Source organism: Lichenostomus cassidix, chromosome 14 (assembly GCF_008360975.1).
Source record: "Lichenostomus cassidix isolate B80296 chromosome 14, HeHo_3.0, whole genome shotgun sequence".
Lineage (NCBI taxonomy): Eukaryota > Metazoa > Chordata > Aves > Passeriformes > Meliphagidae > Lichenostomus > Lichenostomus cassidix.
Genome location: NC_139495.1, coordinates 15,231,159 through 15,248,712, shown reverse-complemented (window position 1 = coordinate 15,248,712; position 17,554 = coordinate 15,231,159). Strand labels below are relative to the sequence as shown.

General features: G+C 53.2%; 1 protein-coding gene across 10 annotated transcripts in view; it reads right to left on the bottom strand.

Moving 5' to 3' along the window:
• Positions 1-17,554, bottom strand: part of LOC146430983 (ankyrin repeat and fibronectin type-III domain-containing protein 1-like) — a 244,394-nt gene that overhangs the window by 179,439 nt on the left and 47,401 nt on the right. The window contains exon 1 of one of the 10 annotated variants that reach the window (XM_085075221.1): positions 12,921-13,098. The exons of 6 other annotated variants lie outside the window; for them this stretch is intronic. In XM_085075221.1, coding sequence (XP_084931347.1) covers positions 12,921-13,006 — 86 coding nt within the window. In that variant the 5' untranslated portion in view covers positions 13,007-13,098. Of the gene's footprint in view, positions 1-11,068; positions 11,448-11,502; positions 11,847-12,920; positions 13,099-17,554 lie in introns of those variants that run through there. 3 more of the 10 variants (XM_085075230.1, XM_085075223.1, XM_085075220.1) reach the window with 3 other exon arrangements.

The following is a 17,554-nucleotide window of genomic DNA, read 5'->3' as shown; positions in this document are numbered from 1 at the left end:
GGCAGGGCAGGGACCAGGCGCTTGGGGAGACTCTGACACAGCCCAGCCCACACCTGCTGCAGCTGCACCTGTACAAAAAGTCCAAAGACAAAAATCCCCCAGGGCCAGGGAAAGAAGTAGGAACATTCACAGAGTGTGAACATTCATCCTGCTCACTGAGGTCTCTCTGATAAATGGGGGGAGATGGCAGACAAAGGTGAAATGAATCCCAGCACAACAGCAGAGCAGACGAGCATCCTCCCTCCCGGCAGCTCCAGAGCGTGACCTGCATCCTCAGGGAGCAGTGTGGTGACTGTCCCCGTGCTTGTAGCCAGGCTCTGTCATCCAGATGAAGCAGAGAGGATGGCCAAAGACATCTGGGATGCTCCACAAGCGGCGCAGGGATCACTGTCTAGAAGGAAGAGGTCTGAGGCTTACAAAGCAGGGTGTTTGAGATGCAGAAGGAAGCTCCCCAGCTAAAGATCTTGCACACTGAAAGTCAGCTCATGAGCAGGATGTGACCTCCAGGGACACAGCAGTGCCTGGCAAACGTGGCCAGCCCTGAGGCAGGAGAGGGACAGCAAAGCGTGGTTGGGAACCCAGTAATGGGCAGAGAGAGTGGCCCCAGCAGAGCAGTGCAGGCAGGAACAGCTCCTGGCTGTGGATGACAGAGCCCCAGTGCCACCCTGGCAGGAAGCACACTGTGATGTGCAAAGCAGGGACAGCAGAGACAAGGGGGTTGTGACCTGCCAAGGCCGGGACAGAGCAAACACCTCCCACTGCCCAGGTTTACCAGACAGCCACAGACATCATGCCCTGGCTCCCGGCTTTTCTTCAGCGCTGTTTATCCATGTCCTGTCTGCCCTGAAACGTTTCAGAGACAAAAGCTAATGAAGCACAAGTAATGTGGACAACAAACATCCCGGCTCCAATCTTAAAAGGTTGGCTAATTTACAAGACAAATAACGTAACTGCATCCTCTGCATTTGCAAACACCTCTCAGGGAGGATGTGAAGCGGTCCATCATCACAGCCACTTTCAGCACCCACCTCCTGCCCTCCTTCCACCGATCCTGCATTCCCAACAGAATCCCTGGAGCAGGACTGAAGCTGTGATGCTCCAGCACCACAACCCCACAGCTCCTAATCCCGTTCCCAGTCTCATGACACAGGTCTAGTCTCCCCTGTTGCTTCACAATCCGAGTCACACGACAGAGAAGACAAAAAGCTGCTGAGATCATCTTGGAAAGGACACTGCTGCTCCTGACAACCACAGGGGAGACGCTTCAGGCCTGAACTTGATGTGCTTTAGCACAGAAAGACACTGCAGATATCTGTTGGAGCTGCTTGGTTTGCTTGAAATCCTATAATTTCTGCAGCATGACCAAGTTTTCCGGCACTGGAGGCAAACGGGGCAGAGCTGATCCATCTCTGACTATTAACCCCTGGCAAAAATACTTATGTATATATATGTTTTGGTTAAAAAGCAGGTTTATAATCATTCATAGGCATGTTGTTTTAAACTTTCCTGGGCACCACCTTTCAACCAGAGCCTTGGGCTGGTTTTCAATTTCCTGTGAAGCACATGAGGTAGGTAACCACCATGGTCAGAGAGACAAGCCCATTAAGTGGAAAAATAATTTGTTATGCTCCCAATGTATCACAATAAAATTCCTTAAAAATATGGTTTTCAGTGCAGTAGAAATGGGGGCTGAGGGGCTGTGGGTGCAGAGCTCTGGCAAAGGCAGCACCCCCAGCAGCTGCTTGTGGCTGGGTTAATGGATATTCTCTGTTTTGTGAGGGGAAGAAGAGGAGCAAACAGCCCCAAAAGAGCCCAGAGGAAGCCCAGCCCAGGCAGCAGCACTCGGGCACAGGTTTCTTCCACGACAGAATCAGGTCTGGGTCTCAGCCAGCCCCAGGACCCCACTGCACATCAGCACTGAGGCTGAGGAACTGACCCATGGGGCTAGGCTGCGGTATGGCCATGGGGTGCAAGGAAGCAGAGCCCAAAAATCTTCCTGTCTCCAGGCAAGAACTCTGGCACAGCTTCAGCTGCCAGGCTGTCTGGAGAATCACAGAATCATCAAGGTTGGAAAAGACCTCTAAGATTATGAAATCAAACAACCAACCCAGCACCACCACTTTCCATGTCCTCAAGTGCCACATCCACGCATTTTTTCAATGCTTCTAGGGATGAGGACTCTGCCACTTCCATGAGCAGCTGCAGCTCAACACCCACAGGGGAAAGCAGAGCCAGGCTCTGCCAGGGGAAACACATCCCCACCGCCAGAAAAACATCCCCTAAAATCCTCAGTAAGAATAAGCTCCCACTCTCAGTGAAGAACTTGTGGCTGCCCCTGGATCCCTGGAAGCCTTCAAGCCAGGCTGGATAGGGCTTGGAGCTACCTGGGACAGTGGAAGGTGTCCCTGCCCATGCGGTTGGAACAAGGTGAGGAACTTGTTCCTCCATTCTGACCCAAATCATTCTGATATTCTGTGATGAATTTTATCTATTTGTTCTTTAAAACAACATAAAAATGCACTGGAGCTTTCCAGTTTTTCTACAAACATGGATTTGCAGCCAAAAAATAGATGTACCAGAGACAGCCACACAAATCCTGCACACAGAGCAGGCAGCAGAGGGCCTGGAGCATCCAAGCAGCCAAGAGGAACAAACGCCAGTTCCAGTGGCTTCCAAACACCTGTGGAAGCACATGGATGCTCCAGGCAGCAACACCCACACCCAAGGGCTGCCTCGGGTGGGGACTCTGCTCCACTCCCCCCATGCTCAAGTGGCTGCTACAGCCAGGGAACCAGGAGAAGCTGCATACTCTTCATCAAAAAATAAAAAAATGCAAACTAAAAATATCTTGCATTCATTTATATAATTGCCGACTATTCCTACAGGAAAAAACACAGAATTTTTGCGGGGAAAAATGTTTTAATTATTAAAGGAAGTATTCTGGTTTTCCCATTTGAAATATTCCCAACAGCAGTGTCCTTTTTTCTTCACTCTTTGAAATGCTTCTTCCTGAGCCCAGAGAAAATCTCTTTTGTTGACATATCCCCTCTCCCTTCCTCCCCAGCTCTCCCAGAGCTGGCTCAGCCCACCTCCTGCAGGACAGCATCACCTGGATGCTGTCCCTGGAGCAACCCTCTCCTCCTAGGGGGGCTCTTCCCCCACCAAGGGGCTGTTTGAAGGACACAACCCACCCACAGTTCCCTGCAGGAGGGTGCCAGGCTCCTGCACCAAGGCAGGGATAGAGGATACTCTGTGCCCAGATGCCTCCGAATACCAGTGGCATCTCCTCGCTGCTCCTGGGGCTCTGCCACTGTCCCACAGGCACCAACAGCTCGACACTTCCATCTGTCCATTATCCCCACGTGCCATTCAGCTCAACATGACATAAGGACGCCAATCCTCTTCCCTTCACCCCCCGGTGATGCTGATGCAGCTGGACATTTCCCAGGTGTTATGGGGCAGGGGGCAGGACCCTCCCCAACCCCCACTCCCACCTGGAGCACAGCATTTTCTCTGTGAGCACAGTGACAAAGCCACCTGTGCCACCCAAGCTAGAAGCTAGGCTGCCCAGTGTCCCCACACACCCTGGGGGCTCACAGGTGTCCCCCCCTACCTCCTGGGGGCTGCCCAGTGTCCCCACACCCCAGGGACTGCCCTGCACAGGCAGGAGCAGGCAGAGAAGGGCACCCAGGGACAGCCCCATTCAGAATCTTCCCCGTGCCAGCCACCTCTTCTGTTAGATGCTGTTAACATTCCCGCCCGCTGTCTGGAATCGCTTCCTTCCCCCTCGCCGTGCGCAAATCCCGGTGTGGATTGCTGGTGCTTCTGTTTCCTACCTGCGCCCCCACCCAGCTGTGACTCAGTGCCAAAACAGTGGGAATTAGGAATCCAACAGCCTTTCGAGCAAAGCGTGACTCACAGGCCAAGGCTTTCTGCTGAAGGAGCAGTCATGCTCCGTCTGTAATTCCCCTTAATACCAGTATCATTCCCTTCCTCCCACTACCCCATCCAACTACCACTCCAAAATAAAGGGTGCCCATTCATCTTTTTCTGCCTAATCCAGGCAAAGGTGAGCTTCAGCTTGTGCAGAAATCAGGCAGCTCCCAAGCTCATCTCCCATCCCAAAGAGTGCCTTTCAACGGAGACTGGAAGCCAGGAGGAAAGGGAGAACACCGATGCAAACCTTGTCTTTAGATGAAGCATGGCCCCTAACCCAAAAAAGATGACACTGAGAGCTCAGATATGCTTTTCTAGTCTTGTCAGATCCAGGAAGCTTTCCCAGACAGCTCCCAGGCCACACATGCATTTTTATGGGACAGATATTGAACATCCCTCTAATCACAGCCATGGCAGCAGGTTTTTGAGGAGCAGGGAGAGTCAAAGGCTCAGAGCATTCCTGTCTCTGTCCACACGGCCTCCCCCTGCACCCTGACAGCACAGGAGGGGACAGAACCACAGCCCACAGTGAGACCAGGAGCTCTGTGGAGCTGAGATCACATCACTGGGGGCTGGAACTGGAAATGTAGCCAGATGTCCCCCAGTGCACAGAAATCACAGAGAACCAGGATAAGACAAGGTTTGATGGAGAGGCCCCTTGCAAGGACAGGTTTCATGGCAAGACAGATTTCTTCTCTGTGCTGCTCCCCAAGCCCCTTCCTGACAGATGCCAGGCACAGCACCACAAACAGTGGGGAGAACAAAGCCAAAAAGCCTCTTCAGGTTTAATATACAAAACCCAGGCAGCTCAATGAAGCAACAAAAGCTAAATGTCATTTCCTCCCATGGCACTGCCTCTGCTCACAATCGTTCACGTCTGACAGCTTGTCATCGTCATGAGACACTGGGGACACAGCCGGGGGAAAGGCTGGCACAGACATGGAAGGAAGGCTCAGTCCTGCAGCTCACCATGGACCACCAGCATGGAGGGACATGGGGCACCTGTGAGAGCCAAAGGGCACCAGTGACCCTGACAGGCACAACCACACAGGGCAGGTGGGAGCACAGAATCATGGAATGGTTGGGGTTAGAAGGGACCTTAAAACCCATCCCATTCCAACCCCTGCCATGGGCAGGGACATTTTCCACTAGCCCAGGCTGCTCCAAGCCCCATCTAACCTGGCCTGGGACACTTACAGGGATCCAGGGGCAGCCACAGCTGCTCTGGGCACCCTGTGCCAGGGCCTCCCCACCCTCACAGGGAGGAATTTCTTCCCAACATCTAATCTAAATCTCCCCTCTTTTAGTTCAAAACCATTCCCCCTTGTACTGTCACCATCTGCCTGTGTTAAAAGTTGCTCTCCTTCTTTTTATAATCCCCCTTTAAGCACTGGAAGGGGTTTTAAGGTCTCCTCAGAGCTTTCTCTTCTCCAGCTCTCAGCCTGTCTCCATGGCAGAGGAGCTCCAGTCTTTGAAGCATCATTCCAAACACCCAGCAGCACACGAGCTGCTGTTGAGGACAGCCCCCCGCCCAGCTGTGTGGCCTCAAGCACCCCAAAACCTGTCACCGCATTCCCAGCCTCCAGCTGAATGAGGCTGAAGCTTCCAGCTCCAGCTCCTGAAGCTTTTTCCCTCATTCTTGCCCAGCCAAGCTGCAAAGGTGCTGAGGCTGAGCTGCCTGTTCCAGTTAAGAGGATTAATAGATGCTCAGCACCTCTGCAAAGCTAAGTCACTAACACTGGATTTAGGACTCTATTTCCAGCACCAGCACCAACCACTTCCATGCAGTAGCAATGGACATTGATTTCTTAATAGGTTAAAATTATCTGTTGCAGCAAAAAAAAGCGAATCCATGCAGCCACAGATGTTTTCCTGCTGGCATCTCAGCAGGCAAGGGAGGTGTAAGCACTGGGAAGTTTGGAGTACAAGTGTCACAAACACCTTATTGACTAAATTCAGGTGGAAACTTCCCACTTAACCCAAAACACTTCCAAGTCCCTTGCTAGTTTTCTCCTTTACAATGCAGATATCTTTCCATATGGATGCGTCATTCAGAAGCAGAAAGGCTTTGTTCAAAACATGTCAAAAATCAAGTAGAAGAAGTCAGTCAAACTCTCAGCCATGTAGGAGAGCCCCTCAGAGCTCCTCAGAGATGCCCTTTTGGGTACCTTTACATGCCATCTTTACCTGTCTCATGCTGTGTGCTGCCAACACAGGAGTTGTTCCTTCAGTGCAATTTTCCAGCCCCGAAATTAGCTAGTTCCTCCTGTCCCCCACCACAATCGTGTGTGTGAACACAGACATGCTGTCAAGAGCTGAGGAGATATTTTTAAGCACCCAAAAACAACTAAGCACAATCCTGCCAGGAAAACATTCCCCACTACCCCTCCACCCCTCAAAGCCCATCAAACTGCACAGCGAGGACACGGATCAGGATATCAGGGGGGAAAAGACCCCCAAAGGGGTGGAGGTAACAGCTCCCCATGGCAAAGAGCAGCTCCTTGGTCCAGCTTCCCATAAGGCCTGGGATGGGCTCTCACCCTGGGAGCAACAGGGACACCTAGACCCACCTCTGCCCCACAGGTATGTGAAGATGGAGCATCACCCTGATACCTCAAGCACACCTTCTTCACCTGGAGATTATCTAATGACATGAGCAAAAACAGGCCAGGCAAGTTAGAATTTTTATGTCATTTAATTCTTACATAATCTAATTCAGTGTTAATTAACACCAACTCGGGTTTTGAGAGAAAAAAAGGCAGTGGAACCCTAAAGCTGACACCTGCCTGCCCAGCACAGCCAAACTCCTCTCCTCCCCGTTCCCCACACTGAGCTTCCCTTAGTTTCACCACTGCTCACCCCAAGCCAAGGAAAAGCTCCTCTCCTGGAGCCCACTGAGGATGTAGGATCTTCACCCCCCCAGGATTTGAGGGTTGTCAGATCTGCTGCCTCCAGGGCCGAAGGTCTCCCCCAGTAGAAGGATGCAGGATCCAAACCCAGGCACAAATCTTCCTCTCTACTCCCCCATCCTGAATATCTTCTTTTCCACAACTAGGCAGTAATCTTCTGAGGAGCTCATCAAAGCCCCTCTGTGGGGACCATATGAGGCTCTGGGGACCACAGAGAAGAGAAAAGGTGCAGCTGTCTAAGAGGGAACAGACATCAGCCTCCTGAAGCCAAGTGGGAACAGCCCCGGACCAACAGAGAAAGCCACTGAATCAGCCCACAAGTCCTGCCCAGAGGAGAATTTTTCTCTCAAAAGCCACCCGTGGAAAGGACTTGGTATTTTTGATGACTTTCAATTGGAATTTTTAATGATTTCTTTAAATGAATTAGTTACTGTTGCAGGTCATCACTCTGGTGATAGGACTGGCTTTCTCAGGCAGTTCTGCTTTCCCCCACGGCACCCAGGCTGAGGACAACTCCAAGAGTGTCCTTAAGAAATTCTCCCAAGCCCGTTAGTTCTGACATGGGATTCCCTTTTCCCAGAACCACCACAGGCTCAGGATTCCAGCCCAGGGCTCTGCCAGGTTGGCTCGCTGCTAAGCAGCCCTGGCAGAAGACAGCAACCTGGGAAGTACCATCCTGCTCCTGAGAGTTCCAGCCCACCCTGGAGCCTCCCTGGCTCACTCACAGCAGAGCAGGGCTGTTCTCTCAACCCAGTTATGGCACAACAGCTCTCATACAACAGTGATGTTCTGATCCACTCTGCAAAAGCTGCAGGAACCTAAAACCAGTTGTCCAGTCCTTTCAGTTTATAAACAGCTTGCTAAGAGAAGAGCTATTCAGTAGAACTTGCCTTTTTCTTCCATATTTGCTCCATCCCAGAGCAAACCCTCTCTGCCCTTCCAGCCAACATGCAGAGCTGGGCATGAGCACCTCAAGGCTGGCACCATGAGATAACACAAAGAACAACCACAGACCTCAGCAAGCACCCACAGCCCCTCCTGTGTTTCACCCACAGGCACCTGCACCCAGTGCTGCAGACAAACCCTCATATCCCTGTGATGCTCCAGGCCTTCGTCCCTGACGAAGCAGCCCCTCTCCAGAGCCCGTCAGTTTTTGATTAATCCATCACTGCTCCTGCTAGACAGGAAAAAGTTGCTGCAAATAAATCACCTGCTCCCCTGGGTGGGGCTTGGCTGGGCTGTTAACTCACGCTGCCAGTCCCTGTCCCAGTACAGTTGCACAGGGGACACCTGTGATCCCCACCTTGTCACACCTGGGGCCTCCCAGCCCCAGGGACAACTGTCCAGGTGATTGATTTAATAACAGGAGGCAGCTGTGCCACAGCTCCTCCTGCAGCGCAGGGCTCAGGCTGGAGGAGCCTCCAGCTGCCACAACACAGAGGTACAAATCAGGACACACTCTGTGCCACAGGTGGGGGCAGAGTAGGAGGGCAGAGGCTGAAGAGCTCCTGCAAGGAGCGCCTTTGCCCAAAAGCACCTCGAGTGAGATGATCTCCTGCTGGGCTCCCCTCCTGCACACAAGTCTAAGCCCACAAATTCTCAAGCCCAGCAGAATTACTCATCCCAGCTCACTCATGTTGCTTTATCTGGAGGCGTAGTTTAAAAATGCAGGAATATTATTTAAAACCATAACTGCACACCTGATAATTTCTGTTAGGTCCTATGAGAATGCGTAGGACCACTATATATAGAATTTAATAACTCCAGTCAGTGCATGCTCTCGACTGAGTACCTGCCTACGTCTGTTCCCTGTGGTCCCAGGGGATTATGCAGCCTTGGGAAGCGAGGTGGGAGCTAGGCTGCCCTGAGCAAGACCAGGGGATGGCTGTGATGAGGGCTGTTAGACAACAGCCTGCTGAACCTGGGGTGCAGGATCTCTGGTACCTCCATGAGCATGGAAACGTGGGAACTGGGGATCTTATGCTTAAATCACTCACATTAGAGTGAAGAAAGTTGCTCAACAGAGGTGGAAAAAGCACAAATGAGAGCAAGGACAGGGCCAGACATTTGTAGCAACTGCATTTCGTTGGCTTTTGGATCTCAGCCATGGAGATTTCCTGGGGCTTCTCAAGGTACAGACATTTGGGGCGGGGGGGGGGGGGGGCTGGAATACAGGCAGAAACTCAAGTAGCTGGGGTGAGAAGTGACACTGATTTCAGAGCATCCCACACTTCAATCAACACTTAGTTTTAATTCCATAATCAACTGTGGCAATCAAGGGAATGGACTCGCTATCCACAGGTGCACTCAAGCCCTGGCACTGCAGGGCTCAGGGACACCAGGAAATCTGTCCACACACTTAGATCTGGCCCAGAGGAGCTGCCCTGGAGCAGCTGCATGGCCCAGGGGCAAAACAGGGAAAGCACAGTTCCCTGCAAGCCAAGTTTAGCCACACCAGAGCACCCAGGCACACACAAAATCTCTGCTTGGGGGAAAGGTGTCCACCAGCCTTGCAGGGAGTTGAGTCCCGACAGGCAGCAGCCCTGGGGACCACATCTGATGCACAGTGAGCCACCGTCCTGCATGAGGAGAGAACTTGGACACAGAGTGGTTTGGGCTGGAAGGGACCTTAGAGCTCATGCCGTTCCACTCCCTGCCATGGGCAGGGATGCCTTCCACCAGACGGCATTGCTCAGAGTCCCACATCCATAGCCGGCATTTCCCCGAAAATTTGGTACATGAGCTACATGCCAGCAATGCCACTTTTGTGGCTGTTGTCCCAGAGCTAGGAAGGCACCATGACATCTGCCATTACAGAGGAAAGCACCACACTCCACCCCACACCCCATGGTCCAGGACTGTAGCAGTTTTTGCATGGGGTGCACCTGCTCCTCTTCCTCAGATGAGGCACTGGCACACGCTTGGCTGCACACAGCAAACCCCAGGGATGTGCCATGCTTGGCAGCACCTGGAGATCAGACCTTCCTCACACCCAGCTCCACACCAGCACAGCAAAAACCTGGGGGCAGAAACCAGGGTTTCTGTCCACAATACCAAAAAGGAGCAGAACAAAGCTCCTGGCTCTGCCAGGAATGTTTCTGGAGAAATGAGCGAGCGGGGAAGGGGTAACTCTTCTTCAGCCACGGAGGGAAGAGGGGAGACAGCAGCAGCTGTGCACATCTCACTGTCTCATCAGCAACATGGGCAGCAGCTGGAGGGGCTTCAACTTCGTTTGAATCTGTAGATATTTTAATAACCTTTACAGAGTACAAAATGCTCAACACCTTGGTGCTATTTTTTGCCCTACACAGAGCCAGACCCCACAGCAGCAGGGAGGCACCACATGCAGGTCAGCAGGAGATTTGGGGACACACTACTCAGGCTGAGCCCACACAGAGGGGGAAGAGCCCAGAGCAGCACCAAGTGCTAGCCCTGTCCTGCAGGCTGCTCGTAACATCCAAGGAGAAGCCACCCAGGCACAGAGCAATTTTCTTAATTGCAGTAACTGTGTTTACATGCAAAACAAAGATGTGTGCACCCCCCCCCAAACACAACTCTGAGCACTCACATGCTCCCAGGGGACTTCTAGTCAGCCCAAATGCCACCCCTCCCCATCCCCACTGCATTCCCCTCATCAATCCATACCCCAAACAAGCTGCCAATGAACCGTGTGTCTGACTGCCCAGAGGAGCCCCCACTCCATTGCCCAGACCCCTCCTATGTGCCAGGAGGCTCCATCAGCACCTCGTGCACACAGGTGCCACTTCACCTGATAAGCCCCTTCTTGCTGCCCCTGCAGAGAGGACTTTGCACGGAGCAGGGGGAGGTAAGGGCAATTTTGGTTCAATGACCTTGCTCCTCTGATGAGGAGACAGTGCAGTGGCACAGCACAGAAAGCACCGGGCAGAGGCAGATAGGTACAGGTGCACGTGGTCACCCGGCAGACACCTGAGATGTGCCACCGACAGCTGGTACGTGCCCTGGGCAGGGAGACAGATGCCAGGTCACAGAGCCTTCTGGAGACATCCCGCAGCAATGAGCTATGTGGGAGCCCCAAACAGGAATGGGGTGATGCTTCCAGAGCCCTTGGCTTGCTCCCAGCCCCTTCCCCAGCCCCAGGAGAGGTAAATGGAAAGCAAAGTAGCGAGGATTGCACATCCCATCCCGCAGCCCCTGGGCACACACAGAGGCACCAGGACAGTCGGGTCACTGCCACCCCGTACCTGCACTCCGTGACACTACAGCAACAGCTCCCGCTCCGCCGGCCCCAGCGCCTGGAGCGCACCTCTGGCCTCGACTTCCTCAGGCTGAAATATTCCGTCAGCTTCCCAAATGAAGCCATGGCTCCCACCGTTGTCCCTGTGTCCCTCTGTACACTTGTGCATGCTACACCCCAACCGTGCCTGCTGCCCCGTGTGCTCCGCCAGCCCACGGTATCAGGAGGGACCCAGCACAGAGCAGGAGGAGTTCAGCCAGGAATTACTTGGACAGTCCACAGTGTGCTCCACAGTGAGCCCTCAGATCTGAAAGGTGCTAAGTCCTATCTCCCCGAGCCAAGTGCAGGTCACAACCCAGAGCAGCTGGCAGCTGCACATGTATTTTGTGTGATGCTGCAGAGCTGAGTGGAGGAGGAAGAGGAAAAATTAAAAGTGCTCACTGGAAAGGGTCCCTCGGTAGTGCTGGCACAGGTCTGCGAGCCCCACGGCGAGTGGCACCCGGCAGGTGGAGGAACTGCCCTCTGGGGAGGTGGCCCAGCGTGGTTGTGGTGTCCCTCGGATGAGGAAGGGGATGGGGTTTGATTTCAGAGATGATGAGAGACCCCAAGAAATTGGCTGCTCAGATGAATTTCCAAAGGCTCTGTTCTTACAGCGTGTGGCGACCAGGTAGAAAGGATCCTCTTCCCAAGGCTATTCAGAGTCCACCAGTTTTCCTCCCTCCCTGTTTTCCAAAGCAGAAGGCACCCTCAGCTGCCAGCAGCACCTACCTACCATGACTTTCCAGCCTGTCATCAAACACCTGAACCAAGAAAAGCGGCAGGCATTTAAAGCAAGCGAGGCTGATCCAGGTAGAGGTCACCTGTGAGCTCTGCTCCCCACGCTCCAGCACAAAGCCTTTCCGCAGCAGACAGCAGACAGCAGACACGGGGATGCTGCGAACCCGAAGGGAAATGCTCCTGCCAGCCCTCCCCTAGTCAGGAGCACTTGTCTCTGCATCCTCAGTGCCTGACGCCAGCTGGGCGGAGAAAAAACAAGAGCTTCAGAAAAAAACCACCCAAACCTTGCTCCAGCCCCACGGAGCAAAGCCAGATAAAGTCAGTGAGGCATATCCAGGGGAAGGGGCATCTGACAGCAACTCCCAGCCGTGCCAAGAGAGGAAACAGCAAGGAAAACTGGTGGTAACTCAGCTGGCAGAGCTCCAAGCTACCTGCACACCCTTTTATCCCTCCAGTGTGGATGCCATGTTAAAATATAAACAACCTGCATTCATTGCCATGTCTGCTTAGAGCCATCCTCTGCAAGCAGCCCCCTCACCACAAGGGACAGCCATCCGCTGCTGAAACCCTTCCTGACCTCCACTTTCCTTCTCGCTTATTTTCATTCTTTTCCTGTAGACTTTGTTTCAGTCTCCCCCTTGGAATGAAATGCCTGAGCAGCCGGGTGCGCCCCGCGGAGCACGGCCCAGGGACACCGGGGCGGCCGCCCCCGCCGGCTGCTTGTGACTGGCAGAGTCACTGTCCCCGTCACCGCCCGCGCCTTTTTTTTGGAGGGGGGGGATAATTTGTTTGCACCATCTCCACTCCCTGCTCCCCGCTCCGGGCGCTGACATTCATCCCAGCAAACAGAGCGAGCCGCCGCAGACCTGCACACAAAGCAGGGCGCTGGCGATGTTCGGGGGACCCCGCGGCCATGGGGGACCCTGCCAGCACCTCCACCGGGCAGGCACAAGGTGCCCCGGGTACCTTCTCCCTCCCGGGCACACATGGGGAGGCAAAGCGGGGGCTGCTCCCCTCTGGCAGCTGGGGAAATCAAGCTGTTCACGCACTGCTCCGCACAGCCACCCTCCCCCGGCTCCCACCTTCTCCCTCCGATGGGCTCCGCCGCTGCCGGGAGGGGTCCAGGGCGCTTCCCCAAATCGATGGGTTTGCGGAGAGGGCAGCGCATCCGCCGGCTGGCTCCGTGCGGCGCGGCGAGAGCCGGTAACACTGTCACCCCTCTTATCTCCCATCGGCTCCCCGTTACCGACCACGGTGAAATGCAACACGTCAAAGGAGGTCAGATGAGCCGGTGGAGAGCGGAGGAGCCGGGGGAGAGCAGAGGGGGCTGGCAGGAGGCAGCGGGAAGCAGTCGAGGGGGGAGATCAGAGAAGGGGAGGCAGAAGGGGACAAACTCTTGTTTCTCTGCTACGGATAAAGGCACCGCACCGGGTCTCACCGGCGGCAGCTGGGCTAAGGCACACACCCACCCTGGGGTGTGCGGAGGACAGCGGGGTCACCTGGCAGCGGCGATGTTACCTGCTCCTGAGCTCTGCCAAGGCAACAGGAGAGGGGCTGGACAGGGCAGCAGGAGGAGTGGAGAGGAAGAGTGGCGTTAATTTGAATCCCTCTCTTCTCCCTCCCACCACCTGATGGGAGGGCAGAGGAGCAGCGATGCTGCCCCAGGGATCCCCCTTTGGCATTTGCAAAATTGTCTGGGGACAAAAGGGAGATTTGGAAGACTGCAGAAAAAAACAGCAGGAGGATTAGACAGCCTTGTGAACACAAAATCCAAGGAGCAAGCCAGACTTCCCCAGCATTCCTGCTGCATGGGGGACACCCCTACAGCCAGGGACACCCTGCATTTCTGCAATACCCTCCGCGGGGGTAGGGTAAGAGCCACAGCTCTTGGAAGGGAGTCAGGCTCCCGACAAGGCTGCAGAGCTTAGTCCATGAGCCCAACAGTGCCAGCACTTGGAAAACAAACAGGAGGAAATGCTGCCTTCATGAAACCCCACTGTGGATAAGCTGGGGGTGGTGGCATTGAAGGTACCAATGCCTGAAAGCTCAGACAAGCCCATAAACACCTCCATCTGTGCCCAAAAAGTGATACTGCAGAGGGGATTACAGCTCCACAGCTCCCACAATATATCCCAGTCCCCCGGGATCAGGCTGACTGGGACCCATCTGGCTGAAAGCACAACCAATGCTGGGGCAGAGGCAGCACAAGCTCCCACACCTCTCCTCTGAGGTTTAGTCTCTGTTTTTCTGCTGGTGGCTTGGGGCAAGGGAAGGGCTGTCTCCTTTGCCCCAAGGACATGGAGCTGCCCTCAGGCCCTTCCTTGCTCAAGGAATGAAAGGTCAGCCCTTCAGACAGGGCTGTCACACTAGCTGGCTCCCAGAGGAGCTTGGTGCCTCCAATGAGGCAGCAGAGGTAATCTGCCAAGATATTGCTGAACTCTAATTTCACATTAACAGTCTGCTGTGCTGGGGTTTGCAGCCACGCACTCAGCGGTGCGACAGCTTCCCACTTCCACTTAGCAGTGGAATGAAACACTTCATAAGCAAAACAGTGGTTTAATTTGCAGAGACATAAACTGATTTTTAAGAGGAGCCATGGAGGAGATGTTAAAGTAGGAATCAGAACCCGCACAGCGCTGGGACTTGGAGGATGCCGAGCACGGCTGCACAGCCATCACCCAGCCCTGGCACAGGCATCTCACACCTCCAGCTGCAGCATTTGGGAAGAGAAAAATACTCACAAGTCAAACACAGCCTGGCTGTCTGGGTCATCTCACACGTTCCTGTGCATACACTGCTTTGGGCCCTAGAGACCAACACTCCCCATTTCAGAACCCTCCAAACACAGCAAAGGCATTGCAGACATGGAAACCAGCACTGGTCCCAGCTTGCAAACAACCACAATGCTTTTTTAGGCAGAAGTCATCATAGCTACCTCCCAGTAGCTCAGACACCCTAAGTGTGAACTGGGAAGCTTCTCTGCCTGGTCCTGTGCCTGGGCAGCACAGTGGGACAAGCCAGACAGCCCTGGAGGGTAGTCCTTGCACCATCCCCAGAGACTCCTTGCAGCCTCCAGTCCCTGTGCTCCCCAGCCCAGTGTGAGCAAGCCAGATCTGGTTACATTTTGTGGCTATCCCAAGCAGCTTTTGCTCCAGTTACACTTCTTAAATATGGATAGGCAGAAGCAGGGGAGGAAGAAAAGGGGGCTCTTCTGAGCTGATAGCTCCTCCATCCACTCCTATAGTGCAAGAGGACCCTAACTATACTTCTCCAGTGCTCCAGTTTCACTCCACACCCAGAGCATTCAGCACCAGTTACTCTTATACCCACTACTCTGCAGCCCTGGCTCTTCTGGGGAGCTGCATCCCTAAAAGCACTCAGCAGCTGATGCAGAGTCCATCCTGCTCCTCCTTCAGCCATGCTTCCAGCAGCTCATCACTCCCCCAGAACAGCACAGGGGATGCTCACCAGGACCCGACCTCCTAGTGTTTGGGGGAAGCAGTTAAGACAGGATTAAGCCATACTGGGAGCAGCCACCCTCATATCTACCAGGGAAAACCTTGGCTGGTTTAAGGCTTCCTTTCCCTTTGTTCCTTTCCCAGGCTGGCACCTGGATGGCAGAACTCCAGCAATGCAGAGGGCAGAGCCCAGCAGGATGTACAAGTGGAGTCTTAGACTGGAGATGTGACATTAAGTAGTGACAACAGCAGAACAGTCTAGAAAAGCAGCCAGATGGGCCAAAGGAGGAGCTGGAGCCTGAGCAGCTCGTCAGGAGCAGAGCCTGGAGCAGGAGGCACTGCTGCCTGCTCATCCCAGGATGTCCTGTGGCCAAAGGAAAATAACCCAATTCCCATCTGTTGTCATCAGTCTCTCTCTGAGATGGAAAAATACCTGCTGAGGTCCCCAAAACTGAGTGAGAGGAAGCTTCCTAATCCCCCAGGAAAATCTGGTGGAAAGTCAGGTGGAAGAGAATTTCTCAAGAGCCTTCTCTTAGCACCAGCTGGGGAGGGATAAGCTTCTCCAAGTTACCTGGGAAGTCACCTGAAAGCACCGTGGGGACTTCAAAGAACTTTGGGGAAAGAATTTTCCAAACTGTGGAAAATTGATCACTGATGTCACACGTCAGGTCCCTGTCAAATCTTTCAGCCAATACTGAAGAATTTTGATAATCACTTTTTTTTTTTTTTTTAATTCTGAGCACTAATTCTTGGGGTCTAGGAAATAAACTTCTTCCACCCTGTTTTAAATATACCCACAGTGACTGAGACCCTATTTTTCACTGCCGGTTAACCCAGAGAACAGTCAAATGCTTTGGGATAGCTATAAAAATAAAATTGGAATTCATTATTTCACAGGATGTTCAAAAGCAATTAACACCATGTGCATGTAAAAACCATGTTAAATGCAAGTATGAACTGATTTAAGAAACATGCATAAGAGAGATCAGAATGAATCTGGAGGAGGCCATGGAGATGCTCCGCCGGGTGGAGCCCCTCTGCTCTGAAGCCAGGCTGGGAGAGCTGGTGGTGTTCAGCTGGAGAAGAGAAAGATCCAGGGAGACCTCAGAGTCCCTGCCAGTGCCCAAAGGGGCTCCAGGAGAGCTGGAGAGGGACTTTGGAATGACAGAACAAGGGGAATGGTTTCCCATTGACCAAGGGCAGGATTAGATGGGATATTTGAATGAAATTCTTCTCTGTAAGGGTACATGGCTTGGCAGTCCTGGGTGAATAGTTGTACTCTATGATTTGGAGGACCTTTCTAACCTAAATTATTCCATCCAGAATTCGTCAAAGCATTTCATCTTGATTCTAAATATGCCATGCTCTGTGCAAACACAAGCCCACAGTGGTACAACACTGCAGGTCCTCTCTGGTGCCCAGAGCCCTGGAGAAACATGTCTGAAGAGTCTTGGAGCCGACTCCTGGGAGCAGCCCTGGGAGCAACACACTCTAGCTGGCAGAGCTGTGAAGCCCTCTGGGAAGTGCTACATCTCAACACAGCTGTAATAAAGTGCAGAGTGTGCAAGAGGCTCTATAATTTCAGTCTAAGCAGGCACTTTGCTGTAATTGCCAGCTCTATTGCATTACACACACATTTCTGTGCCGGTACCTACCACAAGCCAGCCACATCAATTTACTGATTTACCTGATGTATCACTTAGCACAACTACTCTAATTCCAGCAGCAAACCCAGATGTGCTGCCCAAATTAGGGTAAAATACCCTCATTCTCAAATTAAATTAAAATACCCTCATTCTTGGAAATAACAGAATCACATAGCAAGAGCCTTGCACTACGAGGATGGGGAAGCATCCTGAGGGGAAGCCATAAGAGAACAGGCTGAGGGCACTTGGCTTGTTCAGCTGGAGAAGAGGAGATGGAGCACAGAGCTCTTCTCCCTCACAAGGGCTGCAGCTCCTCCTGAGGGACAGCTCCAATCTCTGTTCTCTGTGACCAGGGACAGGACTCAGGGAACAGCTGGAGTTGTGTCAAGGGGGCTTAGGTTGGATATCAGGGAAAGGTTCTCCCCCCAGAGGGTGATCAGGCACTGCCCAGGCTCCCCAGGGAATGGGCACAGCCCCAAGGCTGCCAGAGCTCCAGGAGTGTTTCGACAATGCTCTCAGGGATGCACAGGATGGGACTGTTGGGGTGTCTGGGCAGGGCCAGGAGTTGGACTTGTATTCCTCATGGGTCCCTTCTATGATTCTATGAAAACT